We start from the raw sequence: 27,950 nt of genomic DNA, 5'->3' as shown, positions 1-27,950 counted from the left end.
ATCTTAAATAAGTAAATGCAACTACACACACTTAACAATACAGACTCACAAACGCCGACTTATTGCAACAAAAACGGACTGTGTTATTTAAAGGGTTACTGACTAAAAGCTGTATTATTAGGGTAACAGCATTATTGGGTATCACAGCCTCGCTAACGTTCTCCGGCTCTTTCCCCGGACCCCCCTAGTGACGCTACAATCGCCGTCTGTCCTAACGTGACGCCACAAAAGCGAGAGAGGGGGCGGGGAACCGGGGGAGGAGGAGTGGGTGAAGGGGCGGGGTATCCATTCGTGACGTAAGCGTTGTCCCAAAGCCGCTGAGAAAAGACGGACGAGAGAAAGAAGGGGGCGCTGTGCGACGAGTCGGACCCGTTGTTAAGGGAGTCTCAAGGCCGGCGCTAGAGCTGGCGGCAGCCGGAAAGCCAAGCGAGCATGGAGGCCGCGGCCGGGCCGGAGCTGCAGGTCGGCTCGCTGGTATCGGTCCTAGTGGAGCAGATGGTGAACGACACTCTGGTGGTGACACTGAGCTCCGGGGAGAAGCGATACAGCGGGATCCTGCTGGACTGTACCAAGAAGTAAGAGTCACTCTCACATAGCAGGGTCCCCGGCAGCAGCAACACTACTACTTGCTTCTACTCACTACTACTTGCTTCTACTCACTACTACTTGCTTCTACTCACTACTACTTGCTTCTACTCACTACTACTTGCTTCTACTCACTATTACTTGCTTCTACTCACTATTACTTGCTTCTACTCACTACTACTTGCTTCTACTCACTATTACTTGCTTCTACTCACTACTACTTGCTTCTACTCACTACTACTTGCTTCTACTCACTACTACTTGCTTCTACTCACTACTACTTGCTTCTACTCACTACTACTCTCCACCACTACACATTACTACTCTCTACTACTCTTTTATACTCTCTTGTAAACTTTACTACTCTGTACTACTCTCTGCTACTCACTTCTACCCTTTACTACTCTCTGCTACTTCTTTTATACTCTCTACTACTCACTTCTACTCTCTGCTACTCACTTCTACTCTCTACTACACATTACTACTCTCTACTACTCACTTCTACTCTCTATTACTCACTTCTACTCTCTACTACTCTTTTATACTCTGTACTACTCTCTGCTACTCACTTCTACCCTTTACTACTCTATGCTACTTCTTTTATACTCTCTACTACTCACTTCTACTCTGTTCTACACATTACTACTCACTTCTACTCTTTGATACTCACTTCTACTCTCTACTACACATTACTACTCACTTCTACTCTCTACTACCGTCTACTACTCTCTGCTACTCGCTACTACTACTTCCCACTTCTCTCTACTACTCTGTGTGTATGGTAGTTATTAGGGTGTCACAATGTCACCTATAATCCGACACACAAACTGGCTCACCTGCAGCTGCGAGGGAGGGTGCTGGGAGTTGCAGTTCAGCAGATGTGTTATAGTTGCCTCTCCTTGACGTTAATATTTGTAGTGTCTGTCTGATCCCTCTTGGCAACCATAAGGGTGCAACTGGACAAATGCTAGAGGTGGCACCCCAGGGTGCTGGGAGTTTTTAGCCCTATTCTACAGTAACCTGTGCAGCACCCATGCTGCAGACTTATGTCCTACTACCAGGACAGGGTTAAAAACTCCCAGCGATGTGCAGTGATTTACAGGAGCTGAATGCAAAACCCTAACCCAAAATAAAATCTATTGCAGGGCCCACAGCTCAACCCCAACCTTTGTTCCCATGTCACTTGTGGGGCTATACACAGACGTTCCTCATGGATCAGTTTCTGTGTACAACTCCCAGCAGTCACTTAGGGTTAATTTGGGCAAACAGCTTACACTCAATACACGTGCCTCTTTACATTGATCCAACAGATGCAGGGAGTGTACTTTCCCTTTAATCGTGGGCATGCAGGGATTACTCACTCCCGTGCAGCGTTCTGGATAAAGAAGCAACGTGCTCAGCTTCCAGCTCCCAAAAATCACGTGTAGAATACCCGGGTCATAAATAAATCAGCGCTTCTCACGCGCTTGTCTTGGACGTTGGCAGCATTTGGCCAAACTGATGATGTTAAAAAACTGCAACTTTCAGCTGCAAAAGGGGGTTCTGGGAGTTGTAGTTCACCTGCATGCAAAGACATGATGGTTTAGTGGCTGAGGCCTAATGTAAGAGTGGTTTTCAGTAAATGACAGTAAGGTGCATTCATTCCAGTTCCCCAAACTCCAGCTCGCCCCTTTAATTTGTTTATCCCTTTAATGCAAGTGGGAATAGACTGAGTTATTTACACGGGAGTGATTAAAGGGGTTGTTCACCGTTACATTAACTGTTAGTATGATATAGAGAGTGATATTCTGAGACACTTTCCAATTGGTTTTCATTTTTTATTTTTTTGTGATTTTTGAGTTATTTAGCTTTTAATTCAGCAGCTCTCCAGTTTGGAATTTCAGCCATCTGGTTGCTAGGATCCAAATTACCCCAGCAACCATGCATTGATTTGACTAAGAGACTGGAATATGAATATGAGAGGCCTGAATAGAAGGATCAGTAATAAAAAGTAGCAAAAACAATACATTTGTAGTCTTACAGAGCATTTGTTTTTAGATGGGGGTCAGTGACCCCCATTTGAAAGCTGGAAAGGTTCAGGAGAAAAAGGCAAATAATAAAACTATAAAAAAATAAAATCAAAATAATGAAGGGCAATTGAAATGTTTCTTAGAACTGGCCATTCTATAACATGCTAAAAGTTAACTTAAAGGTCAACCACTTCCGCATGCCCACAGTTAAAGGGAAAGTACACTCTCTGCATCTGTTGGATCAATGTAAAGATGTAAGTGTATCGAGTGCAAGCTGTTTGCCCAAATTAACCCTAAGTGACTGATGGGAGTTATAAACAGAAACAGATCCATGAGGAATGTCTGTGTATAGACCCACAAGTGGCATGGGAACAAAGGTTGGGGGTGAGCTGTGGGCACTGCAATAGATTTTATTTTGGTTTGGGGTTTTGTATTCTGCTTCTGTAAATCACTGCAGATCGCTGGGAGTTTTTAACCCTCTCCTGGTAGTAGGATATAAGTCTGTAGCATGGGTGCTGCACAGGTTACTGTACAATAGGGCTAAAAAACCCCAGCACCCTCAGGTGCCACCTCTCTCCTTGCTAGGGCTGCCACCTGGCCGGTATTTCACACACCTAGCCAGTAAAATACCAGCCAAGGCCGGGGCCGGTATTACAATTTTACCGTCAATGTATTAGCCGGTAAATTTGTAATCCCTATTGTTCCGCCCCTGTCCTGCCTCAGATCCGCCTCTACTCGCTTAATCCAAAGGCTCAATCCTTCCTGGCGAAACCCTGCCCCGGAACATCATAACCCCGCCTCTGGACTGACAACCACTTCCCCTGACCGGCACAACCCCGCCCCTTTCTGGCCCGCCCTTACGTCACGGCCGGTATGGCCAGATTGAAAAGGTGGAAACCCTACTCCTTGCCCTTAGTATTTGTCCAGTTGCACCCTTATGGTTGCCAAGAGGGATCAGACAAACACTACAAATATTAAAGGAAAACTATACCCCCAAAATGAGCAGTTAAGCAACATATAGTTTATATCATATTAAGTCGCATATTAAAGAATCTTACCAAACTGGAATATATATTAAAATAAATCTTGCCCTTTTACATCTCTATCCTTGAACCACCATTTTGTGTTGGTCTGTGTGCTGTCTCAGAGATCACCTGACCAGAAATACTGCAGCTCTAACTGTAACAGGAAGTGTGGAAGTAAAAGACACAACTCTGTCTGTTAATTGGCTCATGTGACCTAACAAGTATGGTTTGTTTGGTATGTTTGAGTGCACAGTGAATCCTACAATCCCAGGGGGCGGACTTTATTTTTTTAAAATGGCAGTTTTCTATTTATGATTACCCAATGGCACATACTACTAGAAAATTATATTATTATGAAAATGGTTTATTTACATGAAGCAGGGTTTTACATATGAGCTGTTTTATGCAATATCTTTTTATATACATTATACATTGTTTGGGGGGTATAGTTTTCCTTTAAAGGGATACTGTCATGGGAAAAAAAAATTTTTTCAAAATAAATCAGTTAATCGTGCTGCTCCAGCAGAATTCTGCACTGAAATCCATTTCTCAAAAGAGCAAACAGATTTTTTTATATTCAATTTTGAAAACCTGACATGGGGCTAGACATATTGTCAATTTCCCAGCTGCCCCAAGTCATGTGACTTGTGCTCTGATAAACTTCAATCACTCTTTACTGCTGTACTGCAAGTTGGAGTGATATCAGCCCCTTCCCTTTTCCCCCCCAGCAGCCAAACAAAAGAACAATGGGAAGGTAACCAGATAGCAGCTCCCCTAACACAAGATAACAGCTGCCTGGTAGATCTAAGAACAACACTCAATAGTAAAAACCCATGTCCCACTGAGACACATTCAGTTACATTGAGAAGGAAAAACAGCAGCCTGCCAGAAAGCATTTCTCTCCTAAAGTGCAGGCACAAGTCACATGACATGGGGCAGCTGGGAAATTGACAAAATGTCTAGCCCCATGTCAGATTTCAAAATTGAATATAAAAAAATCTGTTTGCTGTTTTGAGAAATGGATTTCAGTGCAGAATTCTGCTGGAGCAGCACTATTAACTGATTCATTTTGAAAAAAAAAAATTTCCCCATGACAGTATCCCTTTAAGTCAAGGAGAGGTTGTCTCTGAAGTGTCTGAAAGGGGTTTGACCCCCATAGGTGCCCTGTGTAAAAGCCTCAGGATTCCGCCTGCTCTGGTCTCCGCATGGTACAGGGGGTTGTGTGTGAGAAATAAAGGGCAACTGTGCCATCAGTTTTGTATATCAAAGATAAATGTACTTTCCAGTTTACAGAGCACTGGACTGGGACTCTCTTCCCCCAGCATATAGGGGTCATTGTGAATAAATAGACCCTTCTGTACTTCACAATCACAGTTTATTTTGTTAAATCCAGATTGGAAGCTCATGTATATGTCTGTATATTCCTGTCAGTGCCTGAGGGCCAGGGCTGTCACCTTTTCTGGAGAAAAATACCGACCTTCCTATATTTTTATCTTTTTTCCCTATTAATAACATTGGGATCAACATTTTTACCGGCCAGCTTGCTAAAACACCAGCCATATGGCAACCGTACTGAGGGGCTGCGGCCTGTAACATGGAGGTGATGTTTTGTTAGGAATAAAGAGGGACAGGGAAGGGCAGCTGGCAAGGCCTTTGGTATAATCAGCTTTAATGACTGGAAGCCTCACACTGTCATTAGGGGGAGGGGGGCGGGGTGCTTCCAAATTCTCTGCTCTCTTCCTTCCTTCCTCTCTCACAATACAGACACAGGGCCACGTTTAGAAATCATCCCTCTAGGAAAATCTGCCATTTTTTTTTTTTTAACCATTTGACAGTTTGTTTGTTTTTTAAATTGTTGAAATTGCCATTTTGAATTTTTATTTCCAAATTTCATCCCATTATCCTTTCAATCAATATATATATATATATATATATATATATATATATATATATATATATATATATATATATATCATGTCGGCCTCTTTATAAGGAATCTTGTCATTTCAGTTAAAATCGTCTGTGAGCTTTCGGCTCCGCTCCACAACCTGGTGAAATGTACTAATTGCTGTGTAAGGGGAAACATTGTTTGTTTTGTTTTTTGTTTTGACAAAATTAGGGGAAATGACCTTACCTACATTTTCTACTTCTTATCAATCGAATTGAATTCATAAGAAGGTCTAAAAATAATTGTACATATAATAAATATTAATCGTACATATAACCAAAATAATTGATGGTTTTAAAGGTTTTATTTCACCTTTGATTTTGACGGTTTATAAATGGGCTGTTGTGTTCGGTTTTCAGTTCTGTTTTCTTTTGATTGTGTATATAGGCCTTAAAGGAGAACTAAAGCCTAAATAAAGAAGTAGCTAGAAATTTGGTACATTGTTTTGGGCTTCTGTACCAGCCCAAGGCAACCACAGCCCTTTAGCAGTAAAGATCTGTGTCTCCAAAGATGCCCCAGTAGCTCCCCATCTTCTTTTCTGCTGATTTACTTGCTGAGCTTAGGGACCCACTCACAATATACAGTACACATAGAATAGAAATGTCACAATATAAGGCTGATTAGTAATTAATACAGGTAATTACTACATGGCAGCACAGAAACCAGTGCAATTAGCATCAGAATTTAATAATCAGCAAACCTGTAGCATCATCTTATATTACAGGGGAACCTCATTTTCTGCTGGATAATTAGTGACGAGCCCTAAGCTTAGCTTCTCAACAGCTGCTCAGAGCCCACTGAGCATGTGAGTGTCACAGACACTTTCCAAGATGGTGACCCCCTGTGACAAGTTTGAAGTCCTGAATCATTGCTGCTATTGACAAGCTGAAACTTTATGTTGATGCAATAAGATTAGTATATAAAATATGGCATTTTTAACCATATTAATTTGTAGGATTTACTTCTCCTTTAAAGGACTCCTTCAACTGTGGGTTAACTTTTAGTATGATGTAGAGAGTGATATTCTGAAACAATTTACAATTGGTTGATTATTTGTGGTTTTTGAGTTATTTCGTTTTTTATTCAGCAGCTCTCCTGTTTGCAATTTAATAAATACAGTTGCTAGGCTCCAAATCACCCTAGCAACCATGCACTAATTTGACTAAGAGACTGGAATATGAATAGGAGAGGCCTGAATAGAAAGATGAGTAATAAAATGTAACAACAGCAATCCATTTGTAGCCTTACAGAGCATTTGTTTTTTAGACAAGGTCATTGACCCCCGTTTGAAAGCTGGAAAGAGTCAAAACGCAAATAATCTAAAAACTATTTTAAAAACAAATGAAAGACCAATTGCAAAGTTGCTTAGAATTAGCCATTATAGAACATAATAAAAGTTAACTTAAAAGCGAACCACCCCTTTAATGTACTATTATGTGTACTTTCGTATCAGCCAAATTTCTGATTTGTCTTCATTATTTATTTATTTTTTTTATAGTTTTTTAATTTGCATTTTACTTCTGACTCTTTCCAGCTTTCAAAACCATCTAAAAACAAATGCTCTGTGAGGCTGCAACCATATTGTTATTGCTACTTTTTATTACTCTTCTTTCTGTCCAGACCCTCTCATATTCAAATTCCAGTCTCTTATTCAAATATGTGCATGGTTGCTAGGGAAATTTGGACCCTAGCAACCAGATTGCTAAAATGGCAAACTGAAGAGCTGCTGAATAAAAAGCTAAATAACACAAGTAATTACGGATGCACCGAATCCAGGATTCGGTTCGGGATTCGGCTTTTTTCAGCAGGATCCGGATTCGGACGAACCAAATCCTAATTTGCATATGCAAATTAGGGTCAGGGAGGAAAATCATGTAACTTTTTGTCATGAAACAAGGAAGTAAAAAATGGTTTCCCCTTCCCACCCCTAATTTGCATATGCAAATTCGGTTCGGTATTCGCCCGAATCTTTCGCAAAGGATTCGGCCGAATCCAAAATAGGGGGTTCTGTGCATCCCTAGTAATAATAAATGAAAACCAATTGCAAATAGTCTAAGAATATCACTCTCTACATCATACTAAAGGTTAACTCAAAAGGTGGACAACCCCTTTAACTGATTAGGCCGAATAGCTATCCCTCGTTGACGTTGGAAAACGCCTGCAAACGGGTTTGGGTTTGATTGAACCAGGCTCTTGGACTAGGCTGAATCTGAGCTTCGTTGCTTCCCTAAAAAGCAGAAACAAAAGCTGGCCACAGCCTGATACAACCACATTGGCGTGTTGAGGCTATCCTCTCCCTAGGCCCTAATTATGGCCCAGTCATCAGCCCAAACTATCAGAAAGGCATGTTGGTGGCCAAATTGTGTAAAGATATGCCCTTTGGCAAATTTGTCATAAAAGTGTAGCTTACCACGTATGCCCAACTTAAGTGGCAGAAGGTTACTATCACATGGGGTGTTAGGACTTCTTGAAATTACAGTCAAAGCGCCTTACCCACCCGCACCCCCTTCCCATTCATTTGTACGGAATGCGTCGTAATAACCTTAAGGAAGAAAAGTTGCAAAAACAGTGGCATGAATATTTTTTGCAGGCATGATCAGAGAATTTGCAAATTATATGTGTAATTTTTTTTTTATTCCTCTAGATCTGGGTTGTTCTGTGTGCCGTCTGCTCCGTTTCCAAAGCATGATGAACCACCTATGGATATTGTTCCTGTTGGTGATCTTGAGCATCCACCAGCTGAAACTGCTCTTCAAGATGTTAGCCAACCTCCACCAAGCAACAATCCATGCCCTTCTCTCCTTCCACCACCAGGGATCGCTCCTTCTTATCCTCCTTACTTTGAAGGTGCCCCCTTACCTACGCCTTTGTGGCTGAGGCACTCCTACAATCAGTGGGTCCCTCAGCCACCACCACGGACTATCAAAAAGACAAAAAGACGAATTTCAAGAAACCGAGACTCAGGAAGGCTCATAATGAGCACCATTCGGCTAAGGCCACGTCAAGTGCTTTGCGAGAAATGCAAAAACACACTAAATTCAGAAGACACTGATAAAGATAAACAAAATGACTCTAAAAACAGTAAGAGGCTTAACAATGATGATAAAGACAAAAGTAAATCTCAGCCTAACTGTGAAGACCTAAAGACTACGAAAGATAAAAAGGAGGAACAAAGTACCTCTAAAGACTTGGTGCACAGGAGTCCAGTTATAAAGATTTCTTACAGTACACCACAAGGTAAAGGGGAAGTGGTTAAGATTCCATCACGTGTTCATGGCTCTATTGAGCCGTTTTGTCCAAACCAGACTCTACAAAATGGAAGCGCGGACCAAGAAATGCCAAAGGATCTTGATAGACGTACACCCAGACGCTTGGTGGATAAATCAACAAGTAACCGGTTAGCTTCCATTCCAAAGTTAAAGCTACCTAAACCCTCACATTCCAGTCTGGAGGCGCCACCTCCTAAAATCAGATTAAAACCTCAAAGGGGCAGTGGCGGACAGAGTGTTTCTGTTTATAAGTCTGAGCTCATAGATGGGATCCATGATCTCCAAAACCAAAACAGCAGAGGGTCTGAAACGGATTCTTCTTCCTTTTATATGGATGACTCTAGAGAAAGAAGCTTTCATGATGTCTCCTTAGGGAGTTCAGGGGAAGATGATGACTTTAAGGGGTTTCCGCACACCAGAGAAGAGCATAACCTACATTTACTTAGGGCGTACCGGAAAAGAAAGGCCGATTCTTCTAGTGCTTCTTTATGTAGCAATGACAGTTTAGAGGAATCCAAATCCTCTTGTCTGGAACTTAATGGCATGGAATTTTGTGACCTTCTTCCTGGGGATGACCTCTCTGTGTCGTCTTCCAAAGAGGAACAAAAAACGGTCCCACCTCTCACGGTCAGGCTGCTCACTAAAAGCGTTTCGAACTGCATTACTGTAGAGGGAAAGACTGTTTCAGTGGGGGATATAGTATGGGGGAAAGTTCACGGTTTTCCATGGTGGCCTGCAAGGATTCTGAGTATTAACGTCAATCAAAAAGAGGACGGAGATCCATCTTGGCAAGAGGCGACCGTTTCATGGTTCGGTTCTCCGACAGTTTCTAGTTTATCGGTTTCAAAACTTTCCTCGTTCTCGGAATTCTTCAAACTGCGGTTTAACCGCAAGAAGAAAGGAGTGTACCGGAAAGCTATTGCTGAGGCTGCTAAAGCTACTGATCACCTGACTCCAGAAATTAGGGAACTGTTAATGCAGTGTGAAACGTAGCATTAGGACCTGTAGCAGGTGAGTAAATAGCAACTGTGCTTGGATGTATCTCCTTGTGGTTATTTTCGATTTATAGTATGTGTTTCTCCTGGGGCTTAAAGAAATGTGTCTCCAGGCTATGCTCCTCAGGTTCCCTTATGACATATGAAAGTCACCTTAAAGCAGAAGTAAACCCCCCTATAAGAAAAGCTGCTCCAACTGTGGCAATATGGAGCTCCTTACATTTTTGGCAACTCTGACTCCACAACTCTGGGTCAAGCAGCATTATTTGTTTGTTCTGGTCGGCGTCTATGACTTTTCTCACTTCCACAATTGCACCATTATCATGTTAGGAAGGGGCATTCAGTTTGGACAGATGGATTTGGTGTTCTAGCTACGCTCCTGATGAGTGCCCCCCCCCCAAAAAAAAACATTGTTTGTGTGGTTTTTTGTCAGTTTCCATTTACTACTCTACATGCATTTTTGGAAGTTGCCATACGTCTAGGGCAGTAATCCCCCAACCAGTGATTTGCAAGCAACGTTGCTCACCAACCCATTGGTTGTTGCTCCTAGTAGCCTCAAAGCAGATGCTTATTTTTGAATTCCTGGCTTGGAGAAGTTTTTGCTGCAAAAATAAACAGGTGTAATGCCAGATAGAGCCTCCTGTAATTTGTCAGTCCACATAGGCGCTAAAAAAAAGGTCAATCGCAGCACCATTTGTGGCACCCCACGGGATATTTGATGCTTGTGTTGCTCCACAACTCTTTTTACTTTTGAATGTGGCTCGTTGGTAAAAAATGTTATGGACCTCTGATCTAGGGGATCAAGTAACATGGGAATATATCTAAGGGTCAGTGCAGCTGTATACTTCTTTTGGTTTTTAAAGGAAAAGTAAACCCCTTATTAAAAAAAACCCAACCCCCTACCCTACATAGACCTCCTCTCCCCAGCCTAGCTGCTACCCCGGGCAAATGCCCCTAACTTTTTACTTACCCTTCGGTGCAGATTGAAGGCATCGTAGTTCACGGGCAACATCTTCTTCTTTGGTCTTCTTCTGACGCTTCGTTGATTTCCGTATCTTTGGCGCATGCGCAGTTGACAAAACCCGAAGACTGCTCCAACTGCGCATGCGCCGATACGGAACTTACTTCCCAATGAAGACTGAAGAGAAGAAGATGGAGCCCATGAACTCCGTTTCCGTGAATCTGCACCGAGGGCTAAGTAAAAAGTTAGGGGTAGCAGCTAGGCTGGGGGGGGAGGAGGGAGGGACGTCTATATAGGATAGGGGGGTAGGGTTTTTTTTTAATAAGGGTTTTACGTCTCCTTTAAGCTACCAGTGAGGAGGCAAACCTAGCCGTAGGATCTTCAGAACTGGTCAGACTGTTGGATCATATCTGGGTATGTATGGTTAACTTTCAGAATTGTGTTGTGTTCATTATATTAAAGGTTGTTTGTAAGGTGGACTTGCATTTATGATAAACGTGCTTACTAAGGACATTTTCTTTTTGATGAAATGCTTGAGATTTATTTACATTATTTGCAGGCAGACCCCTAGCTATGGGATTCTATAGGCTTTATAGTTGCAGGCTGAACCACTTTGACTTGTGGACATTTATAGTACAAGGTCATGTTTAAAGAGGCCAATATGTGCCTGTTTTGAATAGAAGTATATTTGCCCAACTCTGTACATTAGCTGCTTTATGGACTGTTTGCTTTTAAAGGCACTGTCTGTTGGGGGATGTTGGGAGCTGTATTTCAAGCTTTAACGCTACATGATTACAGTTAAGATCTTGTTATGGCAACAAAAGCCACTAAAAAACAAGTCAGTTACTTAAGAGCAGTTCAAAATGAGCACTGTGCCTTTTCTGTGTATGATCCCCCTACCTGTATAATTTTACATAACTGGTTAAAATGAGACATTTAAGGGAATAATATATGAGAATAAAAATGAAGAACAAAATGAATACATTAATCAAACTTTGTCTGTAAGTTAGGATGGCCATACATGAGGCTATTGATTGGCAATTGGCAGCTAATTGGAACATGTGTATTAGGTATTTTCAGATTGAGTCAGCAGCTTATTGGTCGTGTATGGGGCCAGCCAACTGGCCTGCCCAACTAATATCTGGCTGAAAATCAAGAGGTATGATTGTCCTCTAAGGACGAAGGCCGCACGTTGATACGGCTCTCTCCCCGACTGTCTGCATTGATGAGAATTATGGACCAATAGTTTGCCTAAGAGCCAAACGATCAGATCAGTTCAATATCACTGAAAGTTCTGCTCATTTGGTGAGGTCACCAATACAGGGGGATAAAGGGATACTGTCATGGGAAAACGTTTTTTTCAAAATGCATCAGTTAATAGTGCTGCTTCAGCAGACTTCTGCACTGAAATCACTTTTTCAAAAGAGCAAACAGATTTATTTATATTTAATTTTGAAATCTGACATGGTGCTAGACATATTGTCGTTTTCCCAGCTGCCCCCAGTCATGTGACTTGTGTTCTGAACTTTAATCACTCTTTACTGCTGTACTGCAAGTTGGAGTGATATCGCCCCCTTCCTTCCCCCCCCCCCCCCAGCAGCCAAACAGAACAATGGGAAGGTAACCAGATAACAGCTCCCTAAAGCTGGCCATAGAAGCAAAGATCTGATCGTACAAATCGAGGATTCGTACGATTTTCGGGCCGTGTGTGGAGAGTCCCGACATTTTTCGTCCGGCGGAGATCGGTCGTTTGGTTGATCGGCCAGATTAAAAGATTTCTGTCGGCTGCGAGTAATATCTCTGCATGTATTGCCGATTGTACGATTTTCAGAGGGAGACTGTCACTAGCTTTGTCGGACATAACTTTCGTACGATTGCTGTCAGTGCAGAACATCGGCTGATCTGTTCTTTTGTACTTTATTTAATCGGATTGGTTAGCGGCAGGTCGGGAGATGGGGAAGTCCGATCGTACGATGATTAGTACGATCGGATCTTTGCTTCTGTGGCCAGCTTAACACAAGATAACAGCTGCCTGGTAGATCTAAGAACAGCACTCAATAGTAAAATCCAGGTCCCACTGCGACACATTCAGTTACATTGAGTAGGAGAAACAACAGCCTGTCAGAAAGCTAAAAGTGCTGTCTCTTTCTGAAAGCACATAACCAGGCAAAATGACCTGAGATGCACCTACACACCAATATTACAACTAAAAAAAATACACTTGCTGGTTCAGGAATTACATTTTATATTGTAGAGTGAATTATTTGCAGCGTAAACAGTGTCATTTAGAAAAAAAAATCATGGCAGAATCCCTTTAAATTTACTGCTACCATATTGCTGAAGGTAGGGTGCAATTAGTCGGAGATCACTCCTATAGCCTGCTAGACTGTGGAAATGTTTAGGTGCTTTTTAGTAGTTACACAATGTTGTATATTCATATGAGGAAGGAGTCGGTGAAACTGTGTTAGTAAAGATGACAGTTGCAATAATTAGAAGGGGGTATCCACATACTTTTGGTCATGTAGTGTAGATTTGCTGGTTTGGCCTGGTTGCCAGGCAAGCTTATCCGTTCCTGATGGGCCTAACAAGTGGTGGGAAAGGGTGGTGGCAAAAGGGAGATTAGTCGCCAAGCGACAAATCTTCTCTACTGCGGGCGACTAATCACCCTGAAATGCCTTCCCGACTGCAAGAATGCAAATAGTTTTCCGAAGTCGCCCGAAGTTTACTTGGGACGCAACTTCTGAAAACTGAAGCGATACGTATGCCATCCCACCGGCAATTCACATTCTTGCCGGTGGTGGGAAGGCATTTCGTGGAGATTAGCCGCCCTCAGTAAAGAAGACTTGTCACTTTGTGACCAATCTCCCCATGTGCCACCACCCTAAAATGGGCTCAACCAAACATCATTGTGTGGTGGGGGTTCCAATCCAGAGCCATCAGCTGTGGAATCTCCTCCATGGTGCACAAAATCCTCTACCTTGTTAGGTTCGAATGGAACAAGACTCAAACCAGATATGAGACCACCTCCCACATTTAGTGACTTACTATTCCACCTTTTCCAGAAGACTCCCCCATCTAAAGCTCAAGTGAAAATACACTGGGCTAAGGCAGAATGAAAGGTGTGTCTCACTTATCAAAAATACCTGCAGTTACTGGGCAGACAAGCAAACAGACTACAATAAAACTCAGGAATTCAGGCCCAAGGTAAACATTTTTGTTAGTACTAGATCCTTATAACCCCTAATGCGCTTGCAGAATGTTAAATCCTAGACTTATAGATAGGTAACGGCCTTAGCAACAGATTTGCTCTGTCTGGTTGCCCTGGAACCTAGGCAAGCTGTTGTGCACACACGTGGCCATGGGCTGCTATGGAATTTATTTCCCAGTTAATATCGCCCTGGGGGTGCATGTGTAGGGCAGCTGTTTAGATTAGCGACACAATTAACCTGTGTGCCCAAATCTACACCTGTCGAGCATATGACCATGGGCTTCTATGCTGAAATCCTTGTGTAACTGAAAGTAAAAGGCTGTAAGTGGGGCATACTGGGAGTTGTAGTTTAACAGCCGGAGAGCTGCATGATGGGTATTTTTGCTCATTTTGCCTGGAGACACCTGAACAGTTCCCAAGGTCAGGCAGGCTGTGAGTCGGCTCCAGCAGCTTGACTTCAGCAGTATAATTGATTTATAAGTCTGTTGGAATTAGATAAGACCACTACTGCAGTGCTGAAAAGCAAAGATGGATGCTCGTAGTTAGAACAGGCAGAATAAAAGGGGGATTGTGCATTTAAGGAAGCTCAGACCTGGATGCAACACTGGTTAAATGCACAAAAATAAACAGCCGTGTGTGTAAGGGCCCAAATTCAGTTGTGAAGCTGAAGGAAATTCGCAAGAGCTGACTCTTCCATACCTACTGTCTTTGGGCCTGTCAAAGCACTTCTAGGGTTGATGGAGGAATAAACCTGCAAAAAATAAGAACACAGAAGCTAAACCCAATGGATTACATTAAAATGAGAATTTAACCCTGACCCAATCCCTATCCCCGCACCACCCATTCTAGTATAAGTGTCCTATCCAAAATGGAGCGACAAAGAGTGAAGCAGAGCACACTCCTGGAGATTGATAACGAGAACTCCTGGTGCTCAGTGCTAGGAGTCCGGCGACCTCCAATATGACATCAAAATGGTAAACACACTGGCACACAAGGAACTTTATGCAGGGTTACCCCTTGCGTTTATTAAGTGCGGACGTGCAACGTTTCGGGGCGAGCCCCTTTATCTATCCAAAATGGAGCAAGATGGTGTCTCTCAACCCCCCTGCAGAACTCTGCATTTTTTTTATAGCAGGTACACACATATGGGTGCTTAGACTGTAATTAATCCTTTAATTAGATATAAAATTAAATGTTATGTAATTAGATTAACCAGTAGTACACAGCATGTTTTACCACCCGTGTGGCTTAATGCGATTACTGTCGGTCTATTTTTGACCAGTTATGTTTCTTACCTGTGAGCCTGTCATTGCCTTGGAGGACACAGGAATTCATATTTACTGGGGGTGCCAATTTGTTTTTAAATCTCTCATTTGGAACTCAGGACAGTGCTTTAGCTTGCTGAAAAATATACCGCCCCAGGCAGTCTTTTGAGGAATCGCCCGTGTGCCATCTTGGAGCTTAAGGTGGCCATAGACGTAACAATTACGATCTTTCTTAAGGTGGCCATACATGCCAAACGAGCGGATCTCTCCCCAATATGCCCGCCGATATGCGGATCTCTCCCCGATATGCCCTAGGGCCCAACGATCGGATCCTAACGAATAATAATGGGCGGTCGGATTGTGGGACCGCATCAACGAATAGATGCGGCTGAGATCCGTCGGGATTTTTCATCTCGATCGGGGAAGCCCGTCAGGGGGCCCCATACACGGGCCAATAACCTGCGACGCGGTCTGTAGGCAGCTTTTTATCGGCCAGTGTATGGCCACCTTTAGAAAAGATGTTTTCAAGAAACATCGTTTGTTTCAATACACACGTGTAGAGCTGAATCGTCCGCTATACAGACATAAACAATAGAATTCTACCTGTATCTGATGATTCAGCACTAACAATGGCCGATGTTTGGGTTCAAAGGCGCCTGATCATAATTTTCAGTCCAGCCCAATCGACGAGCCGACAGATATCCAAGTCTTTTGCCGATATTGGTCAGCTCTTTTCCCACCATACACGCACCGAATATCGTACGAAAATGTATTTTGTACGATATTATCTGTGTATCTATGGCCACCTTTAGAGTTCTATATCCTTCTGGTTTGGTTGTCTCAGAACTGGTTCATGTGCAGAATAGTAATATGGACAGGTCCCCTCTACTGTGCATGTGCTGGTAGAAAGGAACTATCAGAAAATTGCTGTGATAGGGTGTGTTTTTCCTAGTGGTCCAGGGTTAGCGATTTGATTCATGGGAAAGGGGTGCAAATTGGCACCCCCCTAGTGCTTGACTTTTTTTTGTTATGCTTCTCTCAATGCAGTCTGTGCAACCATCTCATATTAGTAACATTTGTGCAGCATGTGACTGTATGCTCAAGTCCTGCATCGGGTCAGGTACCCACGGAATACCCGCCATATGATTGGGACTCGAGAGGATTATTCATTTGCCCAGTGTGCAAATGCTCCACGGGTATCTGATCCTCTGCAGTGGGGGAGCTACAGGTGGCCAATGCAGGGGAAAAATGCGAAAAATCCAAGCATCCTGATGGTTAAAACGTTCGATGCGACATCACTTCCAGTCAGTGTGACATCACTTCCAGTCAGTGTGGCAAACTGCGGGAAGCAGGTTGGGTGAAAATTCTTGGAGTTGGCAAGGCGGCTATGCAGGTCAGGCTTGGGGAAAGCGGGTATAGGTTGGGTGCAGGTTTTAAAAAAACAGACCTGTGTAGGTCTCTGCTGTGCCACCAGTCGTATCTTGGTTTGCCATGTTGACACAATAATCCATGCATCATGGCATAGGTCAAAGATGAAGCCGGACAACGTGAAATGTGTGGTGCTGATACTTTAGAGCACAGCTGTCCAACTGGCAGCCTGGGGGTCTAATTTGTGCAGCCCCTGCATTAAATGTAACTCCTTACTTTGTTTAAGCTTTAAAGCAGGAGTGTCCAAAAGGTAAATCGGGATCTACCAGTAGACCTTTAGTTGGCGATCTGAAGTCACTGTCAACAGCTTGACTAAATTAACCTTCTGTTTTATTCTTTTCATTCAGATATTTATGCTGTTAAAGCTACATAAGAAATAGTAATAGGTATAGGGCCTGTTATCCAAAATGCTCGGGACCTGGCATTTTCTGGATAATGGATCTTTCTGTAATTTGGATCTTCATACCTTGTCTATTACAATATAATGTAAACATTAAATAAACCCAATAGTCTGGTTTTGCTTCCAATAAGGATTAATTATATCTTAGTTGGGATCAAGTACAAGCTACTGTTTTATTTTTACAGAGAAAATGGAGGTCATTTTTCTTTTTATATTTGGATAAAGCGGAGTCTATGGGAGACGGCCTTCCCATAATTCGGAGCTTTCTGTATAACGGGTTTCTGGATACCTGTAGTGTACATGGTCCTGATCGGTTACTTGTGTGGTCCTGACAGGTTTCCCTGTCTCCTGCCCTACACTGCCTGTGGGAGGTGAACTATTGGGGGTTTGTTAGCATTTGGAAACATTTGTTAGGGGGTCTCTAAGGTGTTTAAATATGTGCTGGGGGTTGCTGTGCTATTCACAGGGGAGGAAAAGGCATGTGGATTTAGGGGTATTTCTTTAAAATGACTTCATGAACTTTTTTCACTCACGAGTGATGTTCCTTCAGTGAGCCCCAACCATTTGGTGTACTACCACCGTTACAGTGGATGTAAAGACAAAAAAAATAAAATCCCATTTTTACTTTCTTTAACGAAAAAGAAACCTATCTCCAATATACTTTAATTAAAAAATGTGTACCGTTTTTATAAGAAACCTGACTGTATGCAGTGAAATTCCCCCTTTGTTTAACTTGCTCTGACAGCTGCGGATAGGAAACTTTAGACGGTCCCTAACTGCTGTGCAGGGAAACGATCATACTTTCAAATGACAGGGGGAGCTGGGGAGCCCCCCCACCCCCACCTTACTCTAGCAGCTTTGTTTGTGTTGATTTGTATCCACAGACCCAGTGCAGTCTGTATATTCTGATTATTAATCAGTCTTGCTGTATCCTTCCAACTGAAGCCCAGACCATACAGAGCATTTGCACAGTCTTGGTCATGCAAAGATGTTTAACAAAGCTACAAGATTACACCCCCCTGCGCCAACTTTAAAAGCATAAATCATTTGTTTAATTCTTGTGCAGTAAGTTCATGTTTATATTTAGTATACAAAATACCTAATTTCTAGTATTAATCTATTTTAGACTTAAGTCCCCTTTAATGTGGCTATGCCCTTAAAGGGGAAGGAAACCTCGTCGGCGCTAACCCCCTCCCGTGTATTGCCCCCCCTCCCTCCTCCCCCCTGGCCTACCCCCCCGCTGGGCAAATGCCACTAACTTGTTACTTACCCTTCTGCGCAGGTCCAGTCCAGGGAGTTCACAGGCGACATCTTCTTCCACGCGATCTTCTTCCTCCTTTGACCGGCGCATGCGCAGTAGGATCATTTCGTCGGTACGATCTACTGCGCATGCGTGTGACTTTTGGCGCATGCGCAGTAGATCCGTACCGGCAAAATGCTCCTACTGCGCATGCGCCAAAACGCCGGTCAAAGGAGGAAGAAGATCGCGTGGAAGAAGATGTCGCCTGTGAACTCCCTGGACTGGACCTGCGCAGAAGGGTAAGTAACAAGTTAGGGGCATTTGCCCAGCGGGAGGCGTAGGCCAGGAGGGAGGGGGGGCAATACACGGGAGGGGGGGTGGGGTGTTAGCGCCGACGAGGTTTCCTTCCCCTTTAAGTCCAGTGACAAATCTCCTGTTCTTCGGGGTGACTAAATTGCCCACTAGAACAGCTAGAATATAAATTGCCGGCGGGATGGCACTCTGAGCGTTTTTTTTCCGAGGTTGTCCGGAGTTTCCTTGTGAGGCAACTTCGGGCGGCTTTGGAAAATGAAGAGCACAGATTGCCATCCCACCGGTGATTTACATTCTAGCCAGCGGGAGGCAGTTCGGGGAGATTAGTCACCCCAAAGAAGAGGCGATTTGTCGCTGGACGACTAATCTCCCAGAATCTGAACGTGTTTCTCTGCTCTAAAAGTTCTTGTGATAACATGGGTGTGGTTTAAATTGGGTGTGGTTTAAAACTGGCTTCCATTATCGGCCTTCTACCATGTAAGGCAGATGGCACTGCTTTAGAGCAAACAAGGAAGATATATGCCACTAAAAGGGTTAAGAAATTGCTCCCTGGGTGATAAGATTACATGTTAATGTTGCATCATATCCTCTCTACAAATGAAACTGCTGACTCCAGGCTTAGTCACGGAACATTTTGTATTTTTATGCTTAGTCATTTCATTTGATTTATTGTTCTAGAGCCGCGCCGCAATGATCCATCACGAAAAAATACATCTCTCCCTCTCTTAAATGGATGCTTCTGTTATCAAGTATCTGCCCCACATAAGCTGGCCGTAGACACAAAGATAAAGTCATACAAATGGAGGTTTGTGCGATTTTCAGACCATGTGTGGGTCGTCCTGACATTTTTTGTGCCATGGCGATTGCTCATTTAGTCGATGGGACAGGTTTGAAGATTTCTGTCGGCTAACGATAATGTCTCTGTATGCATTGCCTGTCTGACGATATCATTTGTCGGACATAACTTTTGTACAATTGCAGTCTGTCAATTCATGGCCAGGAAGGACATGGTCTGATTTGTTCTTTTTACTACTTTATTTAATCTGATTGGTTCGTAGCAGGTCGGCCTATTGGAATGAACAATTGTCTATCGTTTGTGGGAAGAAAATCTGTGGCCAGCTTTAGTTCTCAAGGTGTTGGGCGGGGCCCAGCCTAAAGAGAATATTTGGGTAGTATTGCCTTTTTCTACTCTAAATAGTGGCTGCCTGGAAGCCCAAGTCATTATGGTTGAGACAGTAGATTATTCCTATGTTTATAACCTTATGGGCTAAACATGGGCCTGTACAAACGTTGGGCCTGAAGGGGGCTACTACTGGAGTCTGAAGTCCATGGTTCTGTAAATATAAGTCTGTATATATTAAACCAGCCAATTCCATATGTGCTGCATCATTGTCCCACACCTGCCGTCATCCACTCCACCTCCAACATCATCCGCTCCAGCCCTGACATCATTGGCCCCCGTCCAAAGCTTCAGTACAATGAAGGTCACACCCTGAGGGTAACAGGACTGGGGTTCTGAGTTAGATTACTGTGTGAGCAGGGAATTTGCATGGTCTTCCAATGGCAGGGCAAACGTGACTATAACAACAAGCTGAGCCAGAAACCCTGTTCTAGAAACTACGGGAACCAAATAGGAACATATTTTTACCTCTTAATATTTCCAACAAACATACAAAGAGAAATACAAATGATTTCTGAGCAGCTGCATAAGAAGGCCAGGGCTTAAGCTATAATTATATGTAATCTTTGTTCACTACCTTTAAAACAAGCAATATCATTTATTACGCCCCCGTCTTAATGGCTTTCTGCTGTGTATGTAGCCTTTTAATAGGACTGGGAATCGTGCATGCAAATGGCAGGTGTGTAAGGCCCCTGTCCTTTTACATAAATATTCTTTTGCACTGACCACACACGTGTGTACCTGTGTTCTGTGGCTTCTTCTAAACATGCATATATTGAATTATTTGCTAGTTTATGATAAACCAATCACTTCAATACAGAACCTGGTGACATTCTTTATAAAATAATTATTTTACCAAGGGCTTCATAGAAGCTTTTATCAACGATCATGATTTCTACTTTGGCTTTGTTCCACTGATCTTTTATGGATATGAAATAATTTAGATTTAAAGGTGTGTGTGATATCAAGATTATATCCCACAAAGGGTCTTCAAGTAAACCTAAAACTACAAAACTTCTATTGTTTTAGCGCTCCGTTCTTTTGTATTTGAGAATTAACACGGATTTGGCCCATGTGATCTCATGGTAATCAGGCTTCCGTGTAATCGAATGGATTTCACTGTGGATAGTGGATTTTCTTTAAATATCTGATTTAGTTCAGAAGAAGCTGGATAAGGTCGTGGCTGCTTGGCATTGCTCCATAGCATCTTTTTCCTGGTTGGTCTGCCCTTAAAGGAGAAGGAAAGTCTTCTTGCACTTGGGGGTGCCAGATGTTAGACACCCCAAGTGATTGTATTTACTTACCTGAAACCCCCGGGCCGGTGCTCCTATCAGCAGAAAACTGCACCGGCCCTGGTTATTCCAGCAAGTACCACGGAGCGATCCTCTTCCGGCTTCTTCTTTCTTCAAATTTCCCAGGGCAGACGCATACGTAGTAGAACAAAAGTTCTACTACTTTAGTTAAAGTTCGGCTTTTCGTTCTACTGCGAATGTGCATCTGTGCAAAGAAAGAGGAGGACTGAAGAGGATCGCTCCGTGGTGCTCACTGGAATAACCCCGGGCCAGTGCAGTTTTCTGCTGATAGGAGCACCGGCCCCGGGTTTCAGGTAAGTAAATACAATCACTTGGGGATGCCTAGCATTTGGCACCCCCAAGTGCAAGACGACTTTCCTTCTCCTTTAAAGCTAAACTTAAAATGAGCCCTATGCCTAATTTTATATATTGGGTTTAATGCATCAGCCTAGAATCAGCCCTGTGTAGAATTTCTTACCCTTCTCCTTTGTTAGGATTTCCTTCCTATTTAATTGATGGTTCACATGTAGTGTGTGGCACTCTAATGAAGTGCCACACAGTGCCAACCTGTATTTTTGAATCAAAAAGAAAGGTATTGCTTGGTCAGGCCAAGGGAGTTACTCTGCTAAGGCCTTAAAACGGGTTCCCAAACTATTTATTTTTTTTACCCATGAGCAATATTCAGATGTAAAAGAGTTGGGGAGCAATGCAGGCATGAAAAATGTTCCTGGGTGGTGCAAAATCAATGCTGTGATTGGCTGTGTGGTAGCCCCTATGTGTACTGGCAGTCTATCTGGTACAACCAAAACTTGCCCCCAAACCAGGAATTGAAAAATAAGCACCTGCTTTGAGGCCACTGGGGACAACATCCAAGTGGTCGCTGAGCAACATGTTGCTTATGAGCCACTGGTTGGGGGTCACTACCTTAGAAGGTCTTGGTCTTTTCTTTTAGAAGGGGTCAAAAATCTTTTTTATTATTTCCAGTATTTTCCAACCCAGTTTTTTAGGGATTCATCAAATCCGGGATTTCCCTTGAGATTCGGCAAAAAAGTGGCACTTTTGGCAGAAGATCATAATTCAGCCTGCTTTTTCATTTCATTAGAATCGAATGTGAAGCCTTAACATCACGGGCACCTGAATGCGATCCAACTATGGATTCTGTGCGTCCGTGGTTCTGCCACTCTTTGCTTTCGTCTTGGGTTCATACCTGGTCTACAACCCCTGCGGCCTTTTTGTGTCACCGCTTCCTCTGTGGTACTCGAGTGTTCCGATTATCTGCTTTTAACTATGGGGTTAACTCCATTGGGGGAGGAAAAGGATCAGACCTGGGCTTTCAGCAGTAATGCCAAGTGCCTCTGAGTTCCTGATTAGGCTGTCTAATTATGTTCTTTCTTAATATTGATTGCGGCCTTGCACTCTCCCAAGTGGTTTAATGGCACTGTCATCAATCACTCATGTGCTTCTCGGCAGTGATGTGTCCCCCCCCTCTACTCCTTCCTATCTCTCCTTATATCCCTGATTTAATGCTTCTAATCAGATGTTGTGCTGTATAAATAACTGGAATATGATTTTGTTTAGACCTTACATGTTCTGCCTGTACAGATGTGCTTTCAATGCAGTTGTCCCCCGCGTGCTTAGCAGGAAGGTGTATTTTGGGTGTTGGTCCGTGCAGCTCCGTTAAATCTTACTCTTATTTCCCTGTCACTCGTTACAGGATCCAAGCTTCATTATTACAGCAGATGTCACTGATCATTAGCCCTGGATATCCCACAGTTCCAATCTTTACAGCCTTTACCAGTTTAAAGCTGAAAATTGAACAGGTTGGTTGTCTAAGGCAGCGTCTTTACAACCCTTGTGCAATATAGTGTATGGTATGGCTTTATATTGTGTATGTTTCTTTTTGTGCTTTGTTTGAGTTACTGATGGAGAATATTACTTACCTGTGTATTTAGTGACGTCACTGTCTATGGAACATTTGTCTGCTATCGCTGCATTTGTTGGCAAGTAGCCCTTAGTGGGGTAAGGTTTAGGATGACGCTAATCTCCAGTAAAATTGACTATGACGTTAAATTCAGGTTGTATCTGTTGTAGTATAATACAGTGATCCCCAACCAGTAGCTCATGAGCAACACTTTGCTCTCCAACCCATTTGATGTTGCTCCCAGGGGCCTCAAAGCAGGTTATCATTTTTTAACTCCTGGCTTATAGGCAAGTTTTAAAGGCACAAAGACCATGTGCACCACCAAACATAGCCTTCTGCAGGCTGCCAATCCACATAGTGTTATCAAATACCAAATTAGTGCCCTTATTTGGCATTCCCTATGTTTTTCGTATGCTTATGTTACTCCCCAATTGTTTTCAACATTTCGTTGTGGCTCACCAATAAAATAAATTGGGGATCCCTGCTCTAAGCAGATCTGGGCCATCTGTGAGCTGGACCAGATCAGCTCATCCAATTATTTGGCCCCTAGACCAATGATCAAATCATAGTAGAGGTCAGTGGAGACCCACTGGAAGAGGACTCTTATGTGTTGATGGATCCCTCTCCCACTAGTACTTCTTATCCTGTCTGTTCGATATCTGGCCAATTTTCATCCAAATATTGGTTGGGCAGGCAATAAAGAAGGCCCCGTTCACAGAACAGTAAGCAGCTGACACAGTCAAACTGGCCATACATGAAGAGATTCGCTCGTCTGGCGACATCACCAAATGAGCAGTTCTTACACCGATATGCCAACCAATGGCAGGGCTATATCAGGGTAAGCCGAACATTCGTCCCTGGGCTCCTTCAGTCGGCCGGCGGAAAAATTAAACCTTCCCGAACGATATCGTGGCCATATATCGATTGGGAAGACCCGTCGGAAGCCCCCATACACGGGCAGATAAAAATTACCACATTGGTCTAATGGACGGATATTGGCAGCTTTATCTGCCCGTGTATAGCCACCTTCAAAACAGACCGTGTGTAATTTTTCTTTAAGCAAAATATTATTGACCTAGTTTGTGCAATCCAACAGAACACAGAGCATTCCAGCACTGCACATATAGGTGTGGCGTTGGTGGACGGCTACGTCATTCTCAGCTGATCTGTTAATCAGTCTCCCGTAGGTAATTATGCAGAGTGACGTGGGAAAGTCCACATGCCAGCGAGGTGTGTCACATTAGAAGGCAGTTCTCTTTATCATAAGCTGTCTTTGAAAGTCCCCAGTGAAACATGTTAATCATATAAAATTGTGAATAGTGGCTGGACAAACCTGAAATGCTGGGGGGTTTTTTCGGGGGGTTTCTTGGTTGTAGTATAGATCTGGTTTCTCCCAAAGCAGGAGATATGTTGTATGTATAGCATATGGTGTCAGTATTGCATAGCCACTGTAATTAAACTGTCAGTCCTTACTTGAAGGATTGCTCCAAATAACCTTCCTGGATCCGTATGAAGTACCATGGCGATGATTGTTGTTACTACAACATGGTTGAGCCAACAGGGTGCAAGCCATTTGGCTAATTGCCTTCTGTTCTGTTCAGAGCCAGTTGTGCTTTTGGCAACCCGAATGTCAGGTTCCAATTCAACTGACCAATTGTAGAATTGAAGAAAAGGAGTGGTACTGACCAGTTTAGTTCATTTATCTGTTGATCCCTCAATGTGGTGCCTTCTTTTCAGTCTCCTTGTAATCTATTGATCTCCAGTAGAAAAAAAACCTCTTTTGCAGATTTCTATATCATTTGACTTGAGGAACCATTGTAGCTCAGGCCATGAACAATATTGTACTGTATTGTCTCCCAGTCTATCTGAGCTCAAGTTGGTCAGATATTGTGCACCCATTTTTTTTAAAACATGAACAAGTGCGGCTAATGTGTGGCTCAGCCAAGGCTTTCTCTTTTTAAACCTCAGTAATGGTTCTCATGGTCATAAATGGAGGATCATGAGCTAAAGCTCAAGAAATATATTTTGTAGGACCTGAAGTGTTCTTCACATGTAACATCTTGGCCTTATTATAGGATATTTGTCCTTGACCAGAATGGCAGCCTATCTACCCCATTGCTGATACATAGTCAGATAATGTTTGCATTGGATAGTAAGTCTAACCAGCCTAGATTGCGTTGGGCTGTGTGGATTTTGAGCATGGATGGTGTTCGGCAATGGCTTCCTGAATAATTGGCCTGGATATTTGGAATTCGCTCAATGTTGGTGGCAAGGTTGGGTTTGCTTTGGAGAACTGGCCGAACTAGATCTTGTTTGTCCATTTGAAGGACTCTATTGGTTTTGGAAGGTTGGCTTCACAAGGAGCAAATAAGCTGTTTACTATATCCACATGCTAAATAGACATCATTAACCTGTATTATTATTTTTGTTTTTCCTTAGATAAGGTCAGAACACAGCTGCTCCCTCCTCCTGAAAAACATCCTGACGTGTTCCCCCTGGAGACTCTTGCCATGCTTCATCCTCGAGAGGAAGACGAGGCACCCTGCCATCTGTCACGCGGCGTCTGTCACCTGACCACCAGGTAGAACTCGTTGTACAAAACCAAATCTACATCACCCGGAAAAACCAAATCGATTTACATTTCTGATCGAGGAACCCAACAAACTCTCTATTTATTACTGAAAGAATTTCTACTTTTTTGTTAAAAATTTTAAAAACAACACACATGCACACCCTCTTGCTGCTGCTTAGTTTACAGGTAATAGACTAAAGCTACGATCCGAAACTAAACGGAAGTATTTAATCCGAGGATACGACTGCAATAGGATTCTCATCGTAGGTCTCTTACAAGTGCTAATTATTAAACGTTACGGAGAAATCGTCAGACGCACCTTCGCTTTTTTCCCGCTCACGTCTGTTTCCTGAAATCTTTGCCAAATTTTATAGTCCATCCTGCTGTAATCGCGGTTCTTGGTTAACGGTTATCGTAACTCTGGGCTAAACAACAAGTTGAAGTTTGTATTTTCTACCAAGATATCGAGAAGTTTTCTTTTTGATCCCAGAAAACGGTTATAGGGTTTTATTCACGCTAAAATATACCCTGAGGAGTAAGGTTTATCTTGCCGTTGTATTTCCTTCAGCAGAAAACGAAGGGGGCTAATTTACTAGAATAGTTAATAAATTGTCCTGGTGCATTGACCCATAACAACCAATCAAAGCTTAGCTTTCATGCTCCAGTTTTTAGTAGACCGTTAAGAACTGTATGCTCATTGGTTGATCTATGTAAATACACTGGCGCAGTTGAGCACCGATGCAAGTAAAGAAGCCTTATGAGTGAAGACCTTTGTAAATTCCGGGGCTCATTTACCAACAAAGGTGCTGTTTATGTGCGGGGCAGGGCATTTTGCCATCCAATGGAAAGCAGTGGTGGACAATACCCAGTGTAGGGCAGTGGTGGGATTCAGGACCAAGACGTTTTGGTTCCAAGGTCTGCATTTTTGTGTCCAATAAGAAGCTTCTCATTCAGATGTACCACGACAGGGGCATTTTGTCCACCACCAACGGCAACCTTTGCTTTCAAAGCCTAAGTAGACTACCCACCCAAGACTATTTGTTGATCGATTGCTCCGGGGCAATGCAGCACCTGTTTTTAGTAAATAAGTCCCTCCGCACCCCAACATTTTCTATATACGTATGAGCAGGAGCTACCATATTGTTTGCAACACTCTTTATGACCATAAACGGAAGATAATGTGCTTTGCTAATGCTGAAGACACAGGTTTGGGATTGCCCATTCTGTATAAATCACAGCTGTTCTCTGCATATAGCAATCCTTCGACATGTCATGGAAGATCCTTCTATAAGGCTGAACAGTGCTTATATTCATATAAACATATATTCGTTGTTTAAAGAGGAAATAAACAGACAGCCCCTACTTTTCGAAAGGGTATATTTAGCCTTTAATATGATCAGCTGAAAGGAGTTGTTCCCCTTACATTGTATTTTTGTTATTGTGTTGATTGTGTAATTCTAAGACCGTTTGCACAGTTATTTTTATTTTTCTGCAGTTGGGATTTAAACGGTTACCTGGTTGGTAGGGACTAATTAACCTAGCAACCAGGGAGGCCATTTTGAACTCAAAATAGTAGAGAAACTGAATATAAAAATAAACAAAAATAAAAAATAAGAATCACACTCCGAATGCTTTTTCTGTTGCAGTCAAGAAATAGGCAACATGGGAAAGTTAATAAATCAAATCTTCCGCAAAATATATATACTTAGGGATGCACCAAATCCAGGATTTGGTTTGGGATTCGGCCTTTTTCAGCAGGATTTGGCCGAACCAAATCAGATTCCTAATTTGCATATGCAAATTAGGGGTGGGAGAGAAATCTTGTGACTTTGTCACAAAACAAGGAAGTAAAAAATGTTGTCCCCTTCTCACTCGGTTCGTTATTCGGCTGAATCTTTCACAAAGGATTCAGAGGTTTGGCCAAATCCAAAATAGTGAATTCGGTGCATCCCTATATATAATGACGGCCAACTGACAGGTTGCTTGGAATAGTTCAATCTATACCATACTAAACATAAAGGTAAATTCAGAGTTGAACTTCCCCTTCAGATTCAATGTGAAGTTATGGCATACAATTCCAAAGATAATCAAATACAGCAAAAAAAAAAAAAAATACTTTGGCTTTTTGATAAATTCTTCATTGGGTTTTTTTTTTCCCCCAAAATGTTTTGCTGGGATTGAAAATGAACAAGTTACTCGCCGATTCAGTAGGACTCCATTTATGCAATGTTGCAGAGAAATGCAATTTTTTTAAAGCCAGTTGAAATTGGATTTTTTTTTTTTTTTTTTTGTAATTTATTATTAAATAAATGTTTATGTGCTGTTCTGCAACAAATCCAC

At 42.6% G+C, this 27,950-nt stretch overlaps 1 protein-coding gene across 1 annotated transcript; it reads left to right on the top strand.

The window, feature by feature from the left end:
- Window positions 1–269: 269 nt before the first annotated feature.
- Window positions 270–27,945, top strand: pwwp2b.L (PWWP domain containing 2B L homeolog). The gene is made up of 3 exons (XM_018225156.2): window positions 270–575; window positions 8,212–9,847; window positions 25,478–27,945. Exons 1-2 carry the CDS (start codon window positions 433–435, stop codon window positions 9,827–9,829), a joined length of 1,761 nt encoding a protein of 586 aa, XP_018080645.1. The 5' UTR covers window positions 270–432; the 3' UTR covers window positions 9,830–9,847; window positions 25,478–27,945.
- The last annotated feature ends 5 nt before the right edge of the window (window positions 27,946–27,950 follow it).

The sequence above is a fragment of the Xenopus laevis genome, chromosome 7L (assembly GCF_017654675.1).
Source record: "Xenopus laevis strain J_2021 chromosome 7L, Xenopus_laevis_v10.1, whole genome shotgun sequence".
NCBI lineage: Eukaryota > Metazoa > Chordata > Amphibia > Anura > Pipidae > Xenopus > Xenopus laevis.
Note: the sequence above shows the minus strand (reverse complement) of the source record. Positions and strands in the feature narration are given on the sequence as shown.